This window comes from Plectropomus leopardus, chromosome 6 (assembly GCF_026936395.1).
Source record: "Plectropomus leopardus strain MGB_pleo_1.0 chromosome 6, ASM2693639v1, whole genome shotgun sequence".
Lineage (NCBI taxonomy): Eukaryota > Metazoa > Chordata > Actinopteri > Perciformes > Serranidae > Plectropomus > Plectropomus leopardus.
In genome coordinates, this window is record NC_142181.1 from 28,695,461 (window position 1) to 28,714,111 (window position 18,651).

The 18,651-nt window shown below is 37.8% G+C and overlaps 1 protein-coding gene and 1 long non-coding RNA gene across 4 annotated transcripts in view; one reads left to right on the forward strand and one right to left on the reverse strand.

Moving 5' to 3' along the window:
* LOC121943546 (rho guanine nucleotide exchange factor TIAM1) overlaps positions 1-14,829 on the forward strand; it is a 105,040-nt gene extending 90,211 nt beyond the window's left edge. For all 3 annotated transcript variants that reach the window (XM_088079157.1, XM_042487087.2, XM_088079158.1), the window contains exons 17-27: positions 7,170-7,238; positions 7,596-7,721; positions 7,831-7,939; positions 9,442-9,621; positions 9,722-9,840; positions 9,928-10,036; positions 10,136-10,194; positions 10,399-10,504; positions 10,637-10,724; positions 10,851-11,023; positions 13,114-14,829. In XM_088079157.1, coding sequence (XP_087935283.1) covers positions 7,170-7,238; positions 7,596-7,721; positions 7,831-7,939; positions 9,442-9,621; positions 9,722-9,840; positions 9,928-10,036; positions 10,136-10,194; positions 10,399-10,504; positions 10,637-10,724; positions 10,851-11,023; positions 13,114-13,652 — 1,677 coding nt within the window. In that variant the 3' untranslated portion in view covers positions 13,653-14,829. The remainder of the gene's footprint in view (positions 1-7,169; positions 7,239-7,595; positions 7,722-7,830; positions 7,940-9,441; positions 9,622-9,721; positions 9,841-9,927; positions 10,037-10,135; positions 10,195-10,398; positions 10,505-10,636; positions 10,725-10,850; positions 11,024-13,113) is intronic.
* Positions 2,680-18,651, reverse strand: part of LOC148189422 (uncharacterized) — a 54,595-nt gene continuing 38,623 nt past the window's right edge. Inside the window, exons 3-4 of the long non-coding RNA XR_015776836.1 lie at positions 7,621-7,688; positions 2,680-5,910 (exon numbers count right to left, since the gene is read on the reverse strand). This is a non-coding gene — a long non-coding RNA (uncharacterized LOC148189422). The remainder of the gene's footprint in view (positions 5,911-7,620; positions 7,689-18,651) is intronic.

Below are 18,651 nucleotides of genomic sequence, written 5' to 3' on the forward strand. Positions count from 1 at the left end.
CATGTTGATAAAATGACTAAAAATTCCATACTATAGTATGGCAAAAATGTCAAAAAATGACATGTCCAAAAAACTGCCGAAAACCACATTAAACAACATAAAATAGTATGCAGAGACATGCCATAGATTAAGATGTTGCAAAAACTGCCCCAAACACCATAAAATAGCATGTTGAAAAATGATTAAAATGCCATACTATAGTATGGCAAAATGTCAAAAATGACATGTCTAAAAACTGCTGAAAACCACATTAAACCACATACAATGTCATGTAGATACATGCCATTCAATAGGATGTTGCAAAAATGGCCAAAAACACCATAAAATAGCATGTTGAAAAAATGACTAAAATTTCATACTGTAGTATGGCAAAAATATCAAAAAATGATGTGTGCAAAAAACTGCTGAAAACCACATTAAATCACATAAAATGTCATGTAGATACATGCCATAGCATAGGATGTTGCAAAACTGGCCAGAAACACCATGAAATAGCATGTTGATAAAATGACTAAAAATTCCATACTATAGTATGGCAAAAATGTCAAAAAATGACATGTCCAAAAAACTGCCGAAAAACACATTAAACAACATAAAATAACATGCAGAGACATGCTATAGCTTAGGATGTTGCAAAAATGCCCCAAACACCATAAAATAGCATGTTGATAAAATGACTAAAAATGCCATACTATAGTATGGCAAAAATGTCAAAAAATGACATGTCTAAAAAACTGCTGAAAACCACATTAAGCCACACAAAATGTCATGTAGATACATGTCATTGCATAGGATGTTGCAAAAATGGCCAAAAACACCATAAAATAGCATGTTGATAAAATGACTAAAAATTCCATACTATAGTATGGCAAAAATGTCAAAAAATGACATGTCCAAAAAACTGCCGAAAAACACATTAAACAACATAAAATAACATGCAGAGACATGCCATAGCATAGGATATTGCAAAACTGGCCAGAAACACCATAAAATAGCATGTTGAAAAAATGACTAAAAATGCCATACTATAGTATGGCAAAAATGTCAAAAAATGACATGTCTAAAAAACTGCTGAAAACCACATTAAACAACATAAAATAGTATGCAGAGACATGCCATAGCTTAGGATGTTGCAAAAAATGCCCCAAACACCATAAAATAGCATGTTGATAAAATGACCAAAAATGCCATACTATAGTATGGTAAAAATGTCAAAAAATGACATGTCCAAAAAACTGCCGAAAACCACATTAAACAACATAAAATAGCATGAAGAGACATGCCATAGCTTAGGATGTTGCAAAACTGGCCAGAAACACCATAAAATAGTATGTTGAAAAAATGACTAAAAATGCCATACTATAGTATGGCAAAAATGTCAAAAAATGACATGTCTAAAAAACTGCCGAAAACCACATTAAACAACATAAAATAGTATGCAGAGACATGCCATAGCTTAGGATGTTGCAAAAACTGCCCCAAACACCATAAAATAGCATGTTGAAAAAATGACTAAAAATGCCATACTATAGTATGGCAAAAATGTCAAAAAATTGCATGTCTAAAAAACTGCTGAAAACCACATTAAACCACATACAATGTCATGTAGATACATGCCATTCAATAGGATGTTGCAAAAATGGCCAAAAACACCATAAAATAGCATGTTGAAAAAATGACTAAAATTTCATACTGTAGTATGGCAAAAATGTCAAAAAATGATGTGTGCAAAAAACTGCTGAAAACCACATTAAATCACATAAAATGTCATGTAGATACATGCCATAGCATAGGATGTTGCAAAACTGGCCAGAAACACCATGAAATAGCATGTTGATAAAATGACTAAAAATGCCATACTATAGTATGGCAAAAATGTCAAAAAATGACATGTCCAAAAAACTGCCGAAAACCACATTAAACAACATAAAATAGTATGCAGAGACATGCCATAGTTTAAGATGTTGCAAAAACTGCCCCAAACACCATAAAATAGCATGTTGAAAAAATGACTAAAATGCCATACTATAGTATGGCAAAAATGTCAAAAAATTACATGTCTAAAAAACTGCTGAAAACCACATTAAACCACATACAATGTCATGTAGATACATGCCATTGCATAGGATGTTGCAAAAATGGCCAAAAACACCATAAAATAGCATGTTGAAAAAATGACTAAAATTTCATACTGTACTATGGCAAAAATGTCAAAAAATGACATGTCTAAAAAACTGCTGAAAACCACATTAACCCACGTCAAATGTCATGTAGATACATGCCATAGCATAGGATGTTGCAAAAATGGCCAGAAACACCATAAAAAAGCACGCTGAAAAAATGACTAAAAATGCCATACTATAGTATGGCAAAAATGTCAAAAAATGACATGTCTAAAAAACTGCTGAAAACCACATTAAACAACAGAAAATAGTATGCAGAGACATGCCATAGCATAGGATGTTGCAAAACTGGCCAGAAACACCATAAAATAGCATGTTGAAAAAATGACTAAAAATGCCATACTATAGTATGGCAAAAATGTCAAAAAATGACATATCCAAAAAACTGCCGAAAACCACATTAAACAACATAAAATAGTATGCAGAGACATGCTATAGCATAGGATGTTGCAAAAATGGCTAAAAACACCATGAAATAGCATGTTGAAAAAGATACCAAAAAACACTTAAAATGACATAATATTGGTTATCAAATTACGTGATCATATAGAGTTGAAAAAAATGCCAATAACATGTCAATAGCATGTCGAAAAAATGGTTTAAAACCACATAGTATAGCATGTCGAAAAGAGTCAAATTTTGACATGCTGTGGACGTCTTGTGGAAACACATCAAAGTATGCTAAATCGAAGACAAAAAAAAACCTGCAAAAAAACTTCACAATATAATGTCCAAAAATGGCTGAAAACAGCATAGTACATAGTAGGTCGAAAAATTTCAAATTTTGACATGTCGAAAAAATTCCCAAAAACCACATAATATAGCTTGTCGAAGTACGTCATAGTGTACTAAGTTGAAAAAAAATGCCAATGACATCATAATTTAGCATGTCGCAAAATTGGCTCAAAACTATATGGTATAGTATGTCAAAAACATGAAATTTAGACATGTCAAAAAAACCTAAAAATGACATAATATAGCTTGACGAAGTATGTCATAGTACATTAAGTAAAAAAAAAAAATGCCAGTAACATCATAATTTAGCATGTCGAAAAAATGGTGCAAAATGACATAGTATGTCAAAGTTTCAAATTTTGACATGTCGAAAATATACCCAAAAACGACATAATATACATAGCTTGTCGAAATATGTCATAGTATACTGAGTCGGAAAAAATGCCAATAACATAATTTAGCATGTCAAAAAATGGTGCAAAACCACATAGTAAAGTATGTCGAAAAATGTCAAATTATGACGTTGAAAACATACCCAAAAACAACATAATATAGTTTGTCGAAGTATGTCACAGTGTATAAGCCAAAAAAATTCCAATAACATCATAATTTAGCATGTTGCAAAACTGGCTCAAAACTACATGGTATAGTAAGACGAGAAACATGAAATTTAGACATGTCAAAAAAACACCCAAAAGTGACATAATATAGCTTGTTAAATTACTTCTTAGTACATTAAGTCGAAAAAATGTCAATACCATCATAAATTTGCATGTCGAACAAACATCTAAAAAGGACAAAGGTTGTCGAGACACATCTTAGTGTACTATGATGAAAGAAATCCTCAAAACATCATAATATAGCATGTCGGAAAAACATCAATCAGAATCAGAATCTGGTTTTATTGCCAAGTACATTTACATATACAAGGAATATGACTAGGTGCTTTTGTGCAAAACAATTAACATAAAGGAAGAATGAAAATATTGAACTACATAGTATAAAACATAAGATAAAGAATAAAAGATATCGAGGCAATTTAAAAATATAAAATGACGAAAATAGAATAAAAGAACACAAAATGTATATACAAAAGGTACAATAGAGGGATTGTATAGTTGTGTAGAAGTTGGAGTTACAGTGCAAATATATCAGTCTAAATAAATAAATTAACCTACAGTGTGCAGTATAAACAGAGAAAGTGCATTCCAGTGTGCGTTAATGTAACACATAAAAACTTATATAGCCGAACATTAATATGATGTTTTCAGACGCTGGGGCTGGGTGAGAGTCTGTGTCGTGGGGGGAGGGGGTTATGTTAGTGACAGCAGTGGGGAAGAAACTGTTCTTGAGCCGTGAGGTTTTGGTTCTGATGGACTACGGCCGTTTGCCAGAGGGGAGGGTCTCGAAAAGTCTGTGTCCAGGATGAGAGGGATCGGCCACAATGTGGGGATGATACGCTGCAGACTGTTCTTGTTCCTCGCCGTGGCTGCATCGTAACAGACTGTGATGGAGGAGATGAGGATGGACTCGATGATGGTGGCATAGAAGTTCACCATCATTGTCTTTGGCAGGTTAAATTTTTCTTGAGCTACCACAGGAAGTACAGCCTCTGCTGTGATTTCTTCATGAGGGAGCTGATGTTCAGCTCCCACTCGAGGTCCTGGGTGATGATGGTTCCCAGGAAGCAGAAAGACTCCACAGTGGAAACTGGGACCGGATGTCAAATTTTGACATCTTGGAAAAACACCTAAAACAACAAGTCATAGTGTACTAAATCGAAAAAAAAAAACAAACAAAAAAAAACAGCGAAAAATGTCATAATATAGCATGTCGAATAACGTCAAATTTTGACATGTCGAACAGACACCTAAAAACGACATAATATAGCTTATCGAAGTACATCATCGTATACTAAGCCGAAAAACATGCCAATGACATCACAATTTTGCATGTCGAAAAAACATCTAGAAACGTCAAAGATGGTCGAGAAACGTCTTAGTATACTGTGCCGAAAGAAATCCAAAAAACATCATAATATAGCATGTTGAAAAAATGGCTCAAAACGACACAGTATAGTATGTCAAAAAACATCAATCAGAATCAGAATCTGGTTTTTCTGCCAAGTACATTTACATATACAAGGAATTTGACTAGGTGTTTTGGTGCAAAACAGTTCACATAAAGGAAGAATAAAAATATTGAATTACATAGTATAAGACATAAGATAAAAATATCAAGGCAATTCAAAAATATAAAACGACAAAAATAGAATATAAAGAACAAAAAATGTATGTACAAAAGATCCAACGGAGAGATTGTAAACAGTTACAGTGCAAATGTCTGTCTAAATAAAAACATTAACCTAGCGTTAACCTACCAGCGTAGGTTACCTAACATTGAGGATCCTATTGAGGGGAGGGTCTCAAAAAGTCCATGTCCAGGGTGAGAGGGTTCGGCCACAATTTTACCTGCACGCCTCAGGGCCCTGGAGGTGTACAGGTCATGGAGAGATGGCAGGTGGCAGCCAATCACCCTCTCTACCAGACTGTGATGGAGGAGATGAAGATGGACTTGATGATGGCGGCATAGAAGTGCACTGTCATTGTCTTTGGCAGGTTGAATTTCTTCAGATGCTGCAGTTAGTACATCCTCTGCTGTGCTCTCTTGATGAGGGAGCTGATGTTCAACTCCCACTTGAAGTCACTTGAAGTGATGATGGTCCCCAGATAGGCGTTAAGTCTCCACAGTGGAAAATGGGGAGTCACAGAGGGTGATGGGGGCGGGGGCGGGGATGACAGCGATCCTTGGTCAGTGAACTTGAGGAGTTTGACGGACTAGTGACTTGAGGTGCAGCTGTTCATGTGCAGGGAGAAGAGGAGAGGAGAAAGAACGCAGCCTTGAGGGGAGCCGGTGCTGATGGTTTTGCTGTCAGAAATGCTTTCCCAGGTTCACCTGCTGCAACCTGTAAGACAGGAAGTCTGTAATCCACCTGCAAGTGAAGACATACTATGTTGTAATTTTTTTTAATGATTTTTGAAGACACACAATGCTATGACATTTTGCCATGATTTTGGATCACATACTGTACTATGACGTTTTTTTTTCATGATTTTGGATGACATACTATACTATGACGATTTGTGTTGATTTCGGATGACACTATAGTACGACACTTTTTTAAAGATTGTGAAAGACATACATTTTTACACGACATTTTTTTTTCATGATTTTGGACAACATGCTATACTGTGATATTTCTTCGGGATTTTGGATGACATACTATAGTATGACAGTTTTGTGATGATTTTGGAAGAAAAACTACACTATAATGTTTTTTCATGATTCTGGACAACATACTATACAATGTAATTTTTTCGGGATTTTGGACGACATACTGTACTATAAATTTTTTTCATGATTTTGGACCACATACTGTTCTATGACATTTTTTCATGATCTTGGATGGCATACTGTACTATGACTATTGTGTGCTATTTTGGATGAACTACTAGACTGAGTTTTTTTTTATGGCACTCTGAATGAAATAGTATACTTTGCCCTTTTATGCTATTTTGGACAGCATACTACAGCATGACTTTCTCGCAATTTTGAAAGACATAGTATGACTTTTTCATGCAATTTTGGATGACATACTACACTATGACTTTTTTATGCTTTTTTGGACGACATATGACCTCTTTATGCTATTTTGGACGACATACTATACTATGAGTTTTTTTATTCTATTTTCAATTACATACTATACTGTGACTACAGTGTGCTGTTTTGGCTATACTATGAGTTTTTTCATGCCACTTTGAATGACTTAGTATACTTTGCCTTTTTATGCTACTTTGGACAACATTCTACAGTATGACTTTTCATGCCATTTTGGACGATATACTATAAAGAAGCCTGAATTGTATATGTTTTGAGACATCTAGACTAAGTTTAAGACAGTTACAAATATAAATATTACAGTGCAGTTTTTTTCTTAGGGTAGCCATCTTAGAGAGGTTAAATGATCTGTCCTGTTCATTTTTGGCTGAGCTTCTAAATGATCTCATAGGTCTCCTACAGTTTATTAGTGACAGCCATTTACTGTATTTAATTGATTTCCATAGCTCCTCTGACATTGATCTTGGAGGCACTTTCAGACTATCACAGCAACTTAATCACTGTTTTGTTGTGAGGATTTTTTTGACTTATGTGAAGCTTTGTCAAACATAATTCACTCTTGTCTTGCAGGATCTCAACTGTCTCATCGGAAGATATTTAACCCCACTGCAGAAAGAGACCTTCCTCACACAGGATGAGGTATGTCTAATGTTCCTTGTGAGCCTTTGAAGTATGGTTGGCTTTTCAAATGCCAACTCTGTTTAAATGTTCCAAGAACAGTGGGTTGCATAATCATGTGAAGGGTAGCTGTGTGAGAGGACAAGAGTGGTAAATGATGACAGAGGGGGAGGTTTGCTGTGTCAAGAGATGTTTTACATGCACTTGCATTTATGAAATGTATTGGGTTGTTTAATGTTTTCAGCATTTCCATGCTCTAATTGTAGCAAGAACTAATATTGGATAAATGAGATGAAGATATTGAGAAATATTACAGAACACACCCTGTAACATGAGAAGGATTTGTTTTTACTTTGCTCAAATGCTCTTTTCCTCCAGCTGGATGTACTGTTTGGGAACTTGCCTGAAATGGTGGAGTTCCAGGTTGAGTTTCTCAAGACCCTTGAAGATGGGACAAGACTGGTTCCAGACCTAGAGAAATTGGAAAGAGTTGATCAATTTAAGGTATATTCTTTGAGTAACATATACCAAAAATATCATCATAAAGCATTTAAAAAGCCCATGAAGTCTTTTATAACTACTGGTTTGGTAACTTCTCTTTCCTTTTTCACAGAAAATCCTCTTCTCTCTGGGAGGCTCTTTCCTGTACTATGCAGACCGTTTTAAAATCTACAGTGCTTTCTGTGCCAGTCACACCAAAGTCCCTAAGGTCCTCGTAAAGGGTGAGTAAATGTGCTCTTGGGATGAAATTCCTTCTTGGCTCAAAGGAGAGGATGTATTTATCCATCAACCATCTGCCATATCCTGCTAGGCTCAATAAATCTGCTCTGCAGAGTTGTCAGGCAGTCAGTTGTCCATTTGACCTCTGCATACTTTCAAGCTGGTAGCTCCCCGGGCTAAAAAGCCCTGCAACATTGTGTGGTATATAGTGAGCAGTGTTTAACAGTGTGTCCTTTAGCTAGCACACCCACTCCCCATTACACTTATGTGGCCAGCTTTGTTGGCTTTATTTACATTCAATGAGTCAACTAGTTATTGGCCATACTGACTTCGATGTACATTATTTGGATGAGGCTGTTTTAAGGCAGTTAACAGAATATTCCTGCCCACTCGTGTTTGCCTGCTTTTAGAAAAATGATTTGTCTACCAAAAGCCATCCCCTTCAGGACTTTGCAGGCTGTTTTTTGGGTTGTTGCAGCCTGAAATGCTTGATTTCATGGCAGCTTTTCTGAAAATGTTTAATGCATGTTTTGATGTTTTAGGTCAGGGGTCAGCAACACATACAGTCAAACTAGCCTATCAATATTATTAATGGGTCTATATGAGCATTCATTAATATGTTTAACCACTATTTATTATTTTTGTTCCATTAACTTTGCAGTGTTGGTGGTAAAAATTAAAAGATCTATCCATGCACTATTATTATTATGTATATGCACTATTAACGTCTCCATTTTCCTCTGAGACTTCTCCTATCTTGGATTTGGAATCCATTGACAGTCAAGGTTTTTTGATTCAAGACCGCCCACCACTTTTGAAATTTGGCAAAATTTAGCAGAAAAGGCACCAAGGCCACAGAAATATGATGCAATTTCTTAGTTAATGAAATGCATTTTCATATTCTGTGTACAGGCTACAAATTTTTGCAGTTGAAAAATTGAATGAAAATCTTTAAAAAATAATTGTCATTCATTTCCATATAAATTTTAGTCAGAGACACAGGAGCCACTGGAGAGGGGTTAAAGAGCCGCATGTGGCTCTAGAGCCACACATTGCCTACCCCTGTTCCAGGTGTTTGTGAGAGAGAAAGGCTGAGCAAGACTGTACATGTCTCAAATAGTCACAGTTGTAGTGATTTGACAAAATTGAAGGGCATGCAGAATTTGAAGGGATTGGCTGAATTTGCGTTTAATGTTGTGAACACAACATCCTGGAGGGACTTGAAAAGCATGGAACAGGTCAGTTCTTTTGACTTGGATAAAGGTAATTTCTAATGCAAGTCAAAATACTAAGACTAACTGGGTCTGAGTTTGCACAAGATCAACATGTTAATGCCACAGTAACTTGTGTAATACCTGCCAGCTATGGCAAACAACTGAATTCATTTTCATTAAACACTAAAGACTAAAATTATCTGTATGCAAAAATCCATTTTGGAAAGGATCAAAAAAATGGATGACATGTCTTGAGGTGTTGCAAAAGCATTCTTTATTTGTCGTTCTAGCCAAAACCGATCAGGATTTCAAGGCCTTCCTTGATGAGCGTAACCCCAAGCAGCAGCACTCTTCCACCCTGGAGTCGTACCTGATCAAACCCATCCAGAGGGTGCTGAAGTATCCCCTCCTGCTGAAGGAGCTCTACTCGCTCACAGACCCAGACAGTGAGGAGCATTACCACCTAGATGGTAAGACCTGAACAGGAGATTAAATAATTTTGACAGGGGAGAACGTGGGTTAACACATAATGTCACAACAACACAACACATATTTTGTGCTTCTCTGCAGTTGCAATGAAAGCCATGAACAAAGTTGCCAGCCACATCAATGAGATGCAGAAGATCCATGAGGAGTTTGGAGCAGTGTTCGATCTGCTCATCACTGAGCAGAGTGGTGAAAAGAAAGAGGTAGATTGGTTTTCAGTGGCTTGGCTCTGTTCTGTCATCTTAAGAATATGTGTGGAGTGATTGTTGATGTTTTGTTGCTTTTGCCAGGTGGCTGATCTCTCCATGGGTGACTTGCTGCTACACACCAGTGTGACATGGATCAACCCCCCTGCATCCTTAGGAAAATGGAAGAAAGAGCCCCAGATGGCTATATTTGGTATGTCAGGGATGAGTTTTCTCCTTGATTATGTAATGAGTAGGTCAAAGTCATCTGAACCTTTGACTAATAACTGGTGTTTTTTCCCATTTATTTTAGTATTCAAAACGGCAGTGGTCTTTGTATGCAAAGATGGATCCAAACAGAAAAAGAAAATGGTACGTTTCACACAATCAGTAAGCCATCAGTAACACCAAAGCCCATTTAAAATATAACCTACTCTGTAACGCATTGTAAATTCACTGCCCATGTGCCACTTTCAGAATCAGCACAGCGGGTCATTTGGAAAACAGCCTTGAAGCTGATTAGAATTAGATGCAGCTCACTTCATATGAAACATTTTTTTCTGTGAATGATTGCAGGGTGGATCCCATCGAGTCACTGTATCTTCAGAAGAAAAAGACCCCTTCCGATATCGTCACATGATCCCAACTGACGCCCTTCAAGTCAGATCCTTGGCCAATGCAGGTAGATGACTTAAAGAAAAATGTACAATACTGACTTGAAATATATATTATTCTAAGTTCAGAAATTAATAAGAAAATATCACCAGATTGCTCTGTACAAATGATCACACATGTATGTTGATTACTTCCTCAGATGGAGAGGGCTCAGCTGTGTGTGAGATTGTCCACACAAAGTCGGAGTCAGAGGGACGGCCAGAGAGGACATTCCAGCTGTGCTGTAGGTGAGGATCTCTTCTAATGGCGGCTCAATTCCTCAAGAGATTGAACCTTGTGTGCCACTGATACAGTCCTGTCTCCTGCTATCTACTGAGTGGCAAACTGATAATGTGCCCTTCTATCTCCCTCAGCTCTCCAGAGAATAGAAAAGACTTTCTGAAGACAGTCCATTCCATCTTGAGGGAAAAGCACCGTCGGCAGCTCCTAAAGACAGAGAGTTTACCCCTCAACCAGCAGTATGTGCCCTTTGGAGGAAAGCGTCTCTGTGCCCTGAAGGGAGCCCGTCCCGCTATAAATAGAGCAGGTAAATGCCATCCTGTGGCTGCATTCTCCTTACAGTTCCCAGTGCCCCAGTTTTGAGACAGAGGTATGGTGAGGGAGAATAAGGCAGAGGTAGGGAGGGTAAGGGTAAAGGAGAATGAGGCTGAATGAGGGTGAATCAAACAAGGGGAAGGTGAGGGGGAGTGAGGACAAAGGAGGAAGGGGTGGAGTGGGGGTACAGGGGAGGTAGAGCTATAGTAGGCTGAGGGGGGGGGGTCAGCCCTTGGTAGAGGTAAGTAAAAGGGAGAGAGGGAAGGTCAGCTATAGTAAGAGGGAGGTAGAGGTAGAATGAGGGTGGACAGACAGAGGTAGAGGGCAGGAAGTAAGGTTGGGACAGAGGTGCAGGGATGGGTGGAGCGAGGGAGAATGAGGTAGAGTGAAACAAAGAGCGAGGGAAGGTGAAGTACAGGCCGTTGAGGCAGAGCTCAATTCAGCATTTTGGACTGTCTCTGGAATGAATGGAAGAATGTGTAGTGGGGGAAATCTATGATATAATTAAAACAATAGATACAAATAAATGTGCTGTGAAAATTGGCAGCATGGAAACAGATTCCCTCCCCTGAAAGCAAAGGGGTTAAACAAGGGTGCAGTCTCAGACCTGGGCCCTGACAATGATTCTGGTCAAGAGTAATATCATGGTCTTGCAGAGACGACCCAGGTGTCAGGGAAACCCCAACAGGTTCCTACAGGGCTCCAGTAACACAGGACACACAACGCTACGCATATTCGGGACTAAAATGACCTCAAAAGAAAATTCCAATCTGGCTGTTAATATACTCAGTGCCAAGGAAAGAAGAGCTTTTTATGCTGTAAAAATGTCCAAACATACAGTGGAGAAAATAAGTATTCAAGACATCAACATTTTTTTCATTAAACTTATGTCCAATGCAGCTATTTGCATGAAATTTAGACCAGACTTCACTTTATATCCATAAAATTATGCAGATAAAAAAAATCATGAGGCTCCACCACAAAATATTAAATAGAATTCAGTTAGCGTGTGTCATTCTACTTAAAATCTTTTTTAATAGCAAAGTCTGGTCTTAATATCATTCAAATAGCTGAATTGGAAATAAGTTAAGTGAAAAAAAATGTTGACAAGTTAAATATTTATTACTCCCACTGTAGAATCTGACTCAAAATAATCAAATCTATAATCAATCCAACTTAACTATATGGTAGTAAAGTGTGGAATCAAGACTTGATCGAAGCTCTACACAATGAGATTTGCAACAGTATACTCAGAGTCAACAAGCACACCCCTGACAATGGACTGGGCTACACTAGGCCAGCTTCCCTATTTAATTAGGATACAAAAAAAGAGAAATCAAATCTACAATCAACTAAAAAAAAAAGTGATGCAAACTCCTACCATTATGAAGCTTCTTTGCCAAAAGGACAACATAGAGAAGTCGGACCAGCCAGTTGGTCCTGAGGCTTACCTCATCTAACAGCACAACACCTCAGAACAGCCCAGCAAAATTATAGATAAAGAAAAAGAAAACTAGATCAACTGTTGGACTTCTATCACAAAAACTCAAAACAAACTTAAAGCATTTCATCTCCAATCAGATAGCACATGATGACAAACCATCTGCCACTTGTGACAGATCAGAAACTGAGAAAGAGATAAACTATGTATAGACTCAGTCATCACAGCCTGGCCATAGAGACTAGCTGACACAGGTATACCTGACTGCCAAAGGAGACATGCTTTGTCAGATTCGTCCACAAAGGGAGGTGGAGACAGAGAAACATTTGCTGTTACAATGTAGCACATTTTAAGACTTAAGAACCAAGTTCTCATAAAAATTAAATTTAAACAATAAGATTTTGATACACCCTATTACAAGAGGAGAAAACAGTCTTAATGCCATAGGAGCAGAAAATTATGCCAATGCATGTACGAGCCTAGGAGACAACCAACGCATCAACAAATAACAGCAACAGTTCATCTCCTCACAGGTCAATTACTACTACTAATGTTTTGTTACAGCATTGCAAAGCCATTCCCTAAAGTGTTAAATACTAGAAAATACTAAATTAAGCTTTTGATGTCCTGTTTTTCTGCAGTGTCTGCACCAACTAGGACACTTGGCAGGAGGAAGTTGGTCCGCAACCGTTTCACTATAGACACCGACATCGTTTTTGATGGCGAGGCTGAACAGGACCTCGCTTCACCACAGGAACCCGACACAAATCGGCTGCAGCAGGACGACAAACCAGATCAGCTGCAACAGTCTGAGTTAGGAGGTGACACAGATCGCTGGGTGGAAGAACAGTTTGATCTTGAAGAATATGAGGACCAGGAAGAAGTTAAGGAGACAGACATCCTTAGTGATGAGGATGACGAGTTCTGCCAGACACCAAGAGCTTCATCCGACCTGGAGGCCCCTATCATGGCTTTGTCCTTGGAAAGTGAAGAAACTGAGGAAACCAAGAGCCTTAAGTCCCCAAAGGCCAGTGGGACACCTGATGATGTAAAGTTGCCTGACACAGAGAAGCAGAACGCAGTGATCGACAACAACAAGGAGGATCAAAAGCAAACAGAGAATGATGAGATTTGGGTTAGAAGGCAGCAGTCAGATTTGTCCCTAGACTGTGGCACATAAAAGCTAAGGAGGTCAGGCAGACTGCCTTAATAAATGGGCTCCAGAAAGATCAGACATCAGTCTTCACAAACAATGCATGGGCATTGACGTATATCACACAGCTAGTAAAAGATATATCCTTCCTAACCTTACTTTTGCTGAATGCTTATTGTACAGGTAAGACCATCAGTGAAGCAATACAGGAATCCAGAATGGGGGAGCTTTATCCCAAATCAAATGCTGTTACATAGAAGTCAAGTGTAAGCTTTGAGAGATGAACTAATGGTACAATCATGGAATCTAATCAGTTGCTTTGATTGGCATGGTTTGCACATTTAGGCAGCATTCTATAGTCCTGCCTGCTGTTGCCAAATTTGGGTATTGTGAGAACATTATTTGTTTTGTCTTTGTGACTCAGATATTATCATAGTTAAGGGCTGTATATTATTTGTCCTTAAATAGAATAATTGCAAAGGACAGTCTTGTCTTGCATAGTTTACTGTACTTGTACATTTTCACATGAATATACACTGACATGTTTTTGGAACATATTTCTTGGATATGTAAAACATATGATTTGATCTCTTGTTCCACAGACTTAAAGCTATCTTTATATCCTGGAAAATATTTTGTTTGTTTTCTCGTTACATTTAATAGTGGAATTATGTAACAAACCCTATGTCACAGAGGCTATGGTTTTTTAAATTTAGTTTTAACTTAACATAATCCTGTTTGACTTGAATTTGCTGTTTCATATTTTTGTTCTACTGTGAAAACAATTTCTTGTATTTTTCCTTTTTGCTCTTCAGTATTGCCATTTAAACAATATTTGATGTTACATTTCATTCTTAACACTTAACGTGCACACTCTGTTGTAGAGAATTGCACATTGGTTGTTTTAAAATGTCCTTTGTGTTCAAAAGATTGTTCACTGGTTATGGATCACAAAGCAATGTTTTTTTTTTATTTATTCATATGTAAATTAATTTTGTTAGCCAAAATAGGTCATCTTTTTTTTCACAAAGAAAGTCCAAATTTGCTCAAGCAATCAAGGGGAAGACTTGCAGTATGTCTGAACAGTGAAAGAAGTCATACTTGTAAACAACTCATTGTGCTACTAAGACTGCATTTTTATTACTGTGTGTATATAGAAAAATGTATTGATATCATAATAAATACAGTTGTTTCATACTTATAATTCAAAGTACCTCTCTGTAGTGATTCACCGATTCCTGTGGTTTTACTCAACAGTCTAACTCATTCCCTGCAGCTCTGCAGATATCATTCCTGCACAACATTTTTGTGATGTGAAGAAAAACACATAAAAGCACAATGTGCTCAGACATGCCCCAGAACGGCAGAACTAAGCAGCTAATCGATGCTCCCCTACCTCAGAGCAACCCAAAAAGACAGACTGAAATTCCAGAATAAAAGGGGGAAACTAAAAACTGAACCTTTAGAAGACGATAAGAGGCACTTTGGGTGTTTGCAAGCCACAACCAATGAGGTGTTGGTGAATGATGGTGAGGGAGCTAAAACCCTTATTATCAGAAAAAGGATAAAGCAATGTCTGTAGTCAGTGTGCTGTTTTTACTTCAGACTAATCCTCTGAAAAATGCTAACAGACTGAAAAGTATAATTATCTTGAGAATTGTGAGAGTCATGAATATGCAGATTAAACAAAATAAATTGGATGGAATAAGAAAATGAGAAGCAGACATTTTTTTCTATCCCTGGTCTAATCAATAAACTGATTAAGAAGTACTCTTGTGGCACAACCATAAATTCTTTACATGGATAGACAAAATAACACTATACAATACAATAGAAAACCAAGCCAAGCCCATGGAGCTGCATTCCATTCCTCTCATCACATCTGAGTACTTTTTTTTTTTTTTTTGTGCAAAGCAACTAATTTATCTTGTTAAGTGTGCTCCAGTGAGTGTGTGCAAGGGTCTGCTTATGATTTACTCTTTTATCATGGCTCTATATCTTTGTCTGGCAAATGTCATCATGAGTTTTGAGATGAAATTCAGCTTAAAATGTCACAAACTGCAAAAGCACGGTGACAAAGGGAACGGTATCCAAAAATCATGAAGCCAATCTTAAAAAAACTGAATCTGCAAAGATGAACAGTGGTCACAAGTAGACCCTCACCAGCACTGACTGAGAGACACTCAACAGAAACTAGGCAATTTGCTCCACAACCCTACAAAAATCAACTTAAATCCAGATCCTTGACAATTTCAACAAAACTTTGACACTAAGAGCTTCACCAAATTGGTATTTACTGGAGGGCTATTGTGCAGTAAAGTGCTTTTTTTCTATTGTCCATACCCTTCAGTTGTTTGAAGGTACTGGACAATTGAGCAGTAGATGGAGAAGGGGGACACCACATTACCACAAGGGGTACAGATAGGGCTCAGCACCAATTTTAAACAAAAAACTCTGTTATACATTTTCACTATTAATCACAGGTATGTATGAAAAGGACAGAGAAAATAATAACAAAACATCTCATCACTTGTATTCTTCTAATTAAAAGACTGTTTTAGGCAAGTGCAAAGGATGAGACAGTATGAATGATGCTTGTTTTCTTAAAGACTCATACAGAAGTAATCCCTCATCACTTATTACCCACTAGAACCATGGCGGCACAATTATCTGCAGAGACTCTGTCCTCTGGCTGTATTTTCTTATTTGCCCCTTACTTTCTGTGCTTGGAACATTTGTGGGCATGTTACCCCAACAGCACTAGGGTTAGGTCAGGGCTTAATAAAAAAAAAAAAACAGTTGCCAGACAGTAAGCAGCAGACACTGGAAAGGCACAGAGCCGAAAAACACAAATATAGTGAGGTGAAACACCAAACACAAGTGAATCTGGGTTGGCTTTTACTTCCTCCTCCACCGGCGAGCATGTTTACAATCAGGAACCAACAATCCTGCAACATCTAGCTTTGGACATGGAATAGGCACCACTGGACATGCAACAGACACTATGAGCTATGGCTCCCACAGACCTATCCCCTCTTTTTTTGTCTCTGAGCTCCTTGGACATCCTGTCACCCAAGCTCATCCTCCTTAACCAGCCCCCTCACTCCTGTCAATCACCACCCCCACCACAAAAGCTCTGGTGCTCCTTCAGATAAAAGAAAAAGATAACTACTGACATAATTGTGCTGTAGATCTGCAGCAATGGGATTTGCAGAAGTGTTGAACCACATTGTGCTGAGATGGGACAGGCATGCTTTGCTAATGCCCTTGCTTTAAAGGCACAGACTCATACCTTAGCCTAAGATAATATGGCAAAAGCTTGATTAATGGGATTTGGTTTTTCTGTTTTTCTGAAAAAATAATTTCTGCATTCTAGACCTAAAAATGAACTCTTTATTAAAAGCGGCAATTTATTTTAAAGTAGTTGCAAAATGATATCAATCAAGTTGTGGCCCAGGAATGTGCAGTCACATTTACATACAGCAGGTGGCACACACAGTCTGCTGTAGGTTTGCATGATTTCCTGTGCCACTGCACAAACTTAACACCTTACTATTCACTAACTTCCATTTGTATCATATTTCATATCAAATCCATCTCACATCAAAATCCCAAACTCTTACACCAGCAGCTTAGAGGTTACACATCTACAAGAAATACTTCACAGCATGTTTAATATACCTGAGTTCACTGCCACGGGTTTCTCAGCGTGAGTGTATGTTTACATTCAAAGCAGCTGAGGATGTGATAGTATCACTCAGCGAGCCTGTTCAACAGGCTCTTCAGTTTCTGTTCCTGCTGAGTGACCTCTCTACAACATTCTCTCTCTCCATGTATGCCTGAACCAACTGAAGTTTTAATAAAGGAGTGGCTCGTGTTAAGAACTGTAAAACCCCTGTTCCTCCTTATCTCCAATCAAACCATCTACCTGGTCATGTTTAAAGAATGTTTTGTATTTTTAAGTGAAAATGGTCATTCTAATGGCAGCATAACAAGCGCCTTTGCACTTTTTGTTTCAAAGTTACAACATAAATCCATCAAAAGGAAAAAAAAGCCTCAACAGATCAACTTACTAATGATAGGGTTTTTTAATCATCTCTTTCTAATGATAATGGTCAAGGAAGGATTTTTTTTTTTACATGAAAGAGGAACATTGTATTAATTCTCCATCATTAAAAAAGTGAGTTAATGAGCCTCACAACAAAGACATAAACATGAGGCTACATTTCAAATTAATCCTGACTTCAGTGCAACACACGCTGACCCCGTGCCATTGGGTTGTTTTGGATGATACCCATGGCACACACACAAAAATATTAGAGAAGAAGCAGTCAAGATAGCAAAGCCAGTATATGAAGATTTGGAAAGACAATGTGATTAAATTAATGCTTTTCTGGAGAGCTGACATTTGTTGACATTGGGAAACAGGACCATGCCTTATCCTCATGAGCTGACACTCAAAAAGATACCACCAATGCGTGGGCTTGTGTGTTAAAGCCCTTACAAACCAAATTGATATCAAAGAACTAATAACAATGAAAGCAGACTTTTGCTTTGCCCTTTCTTCCCCTGTGTCTTGGCCAAAAAGTTGCACTTGACAAAGGCAAAGACTACAGTCAACGGCCAACTAAAATGTATGTTCTGCGCCTGCATGAAAGGAAAATAACTCTCCATAGCATTAAGTGACGGTAGCCTGTATTTATTATAAAAAAAAAGGACAAAATACAGACAAGACTGATTTAAGATAGTCATCAGCCAGTTTGCATATAAACAACATGATGCAATGTTGAAAAATGTGCTAGCAAACAATAACACAAACACTTATGAACCATTTCTGCTAAAGAGTTGAATGGCTAAAAACATAATCTTACTAATCTTACTTCCACGTTCATTTCTCTTTTCATGCACTTAGCTGAACTGCCAATAAGAGTGATATCACTCACCAACAGGGCACCGCCATCTACAACACAATCCAACATTCTAAAACTTGGCTGGCAGATGCTCACCAACGGACTGACATTGACCA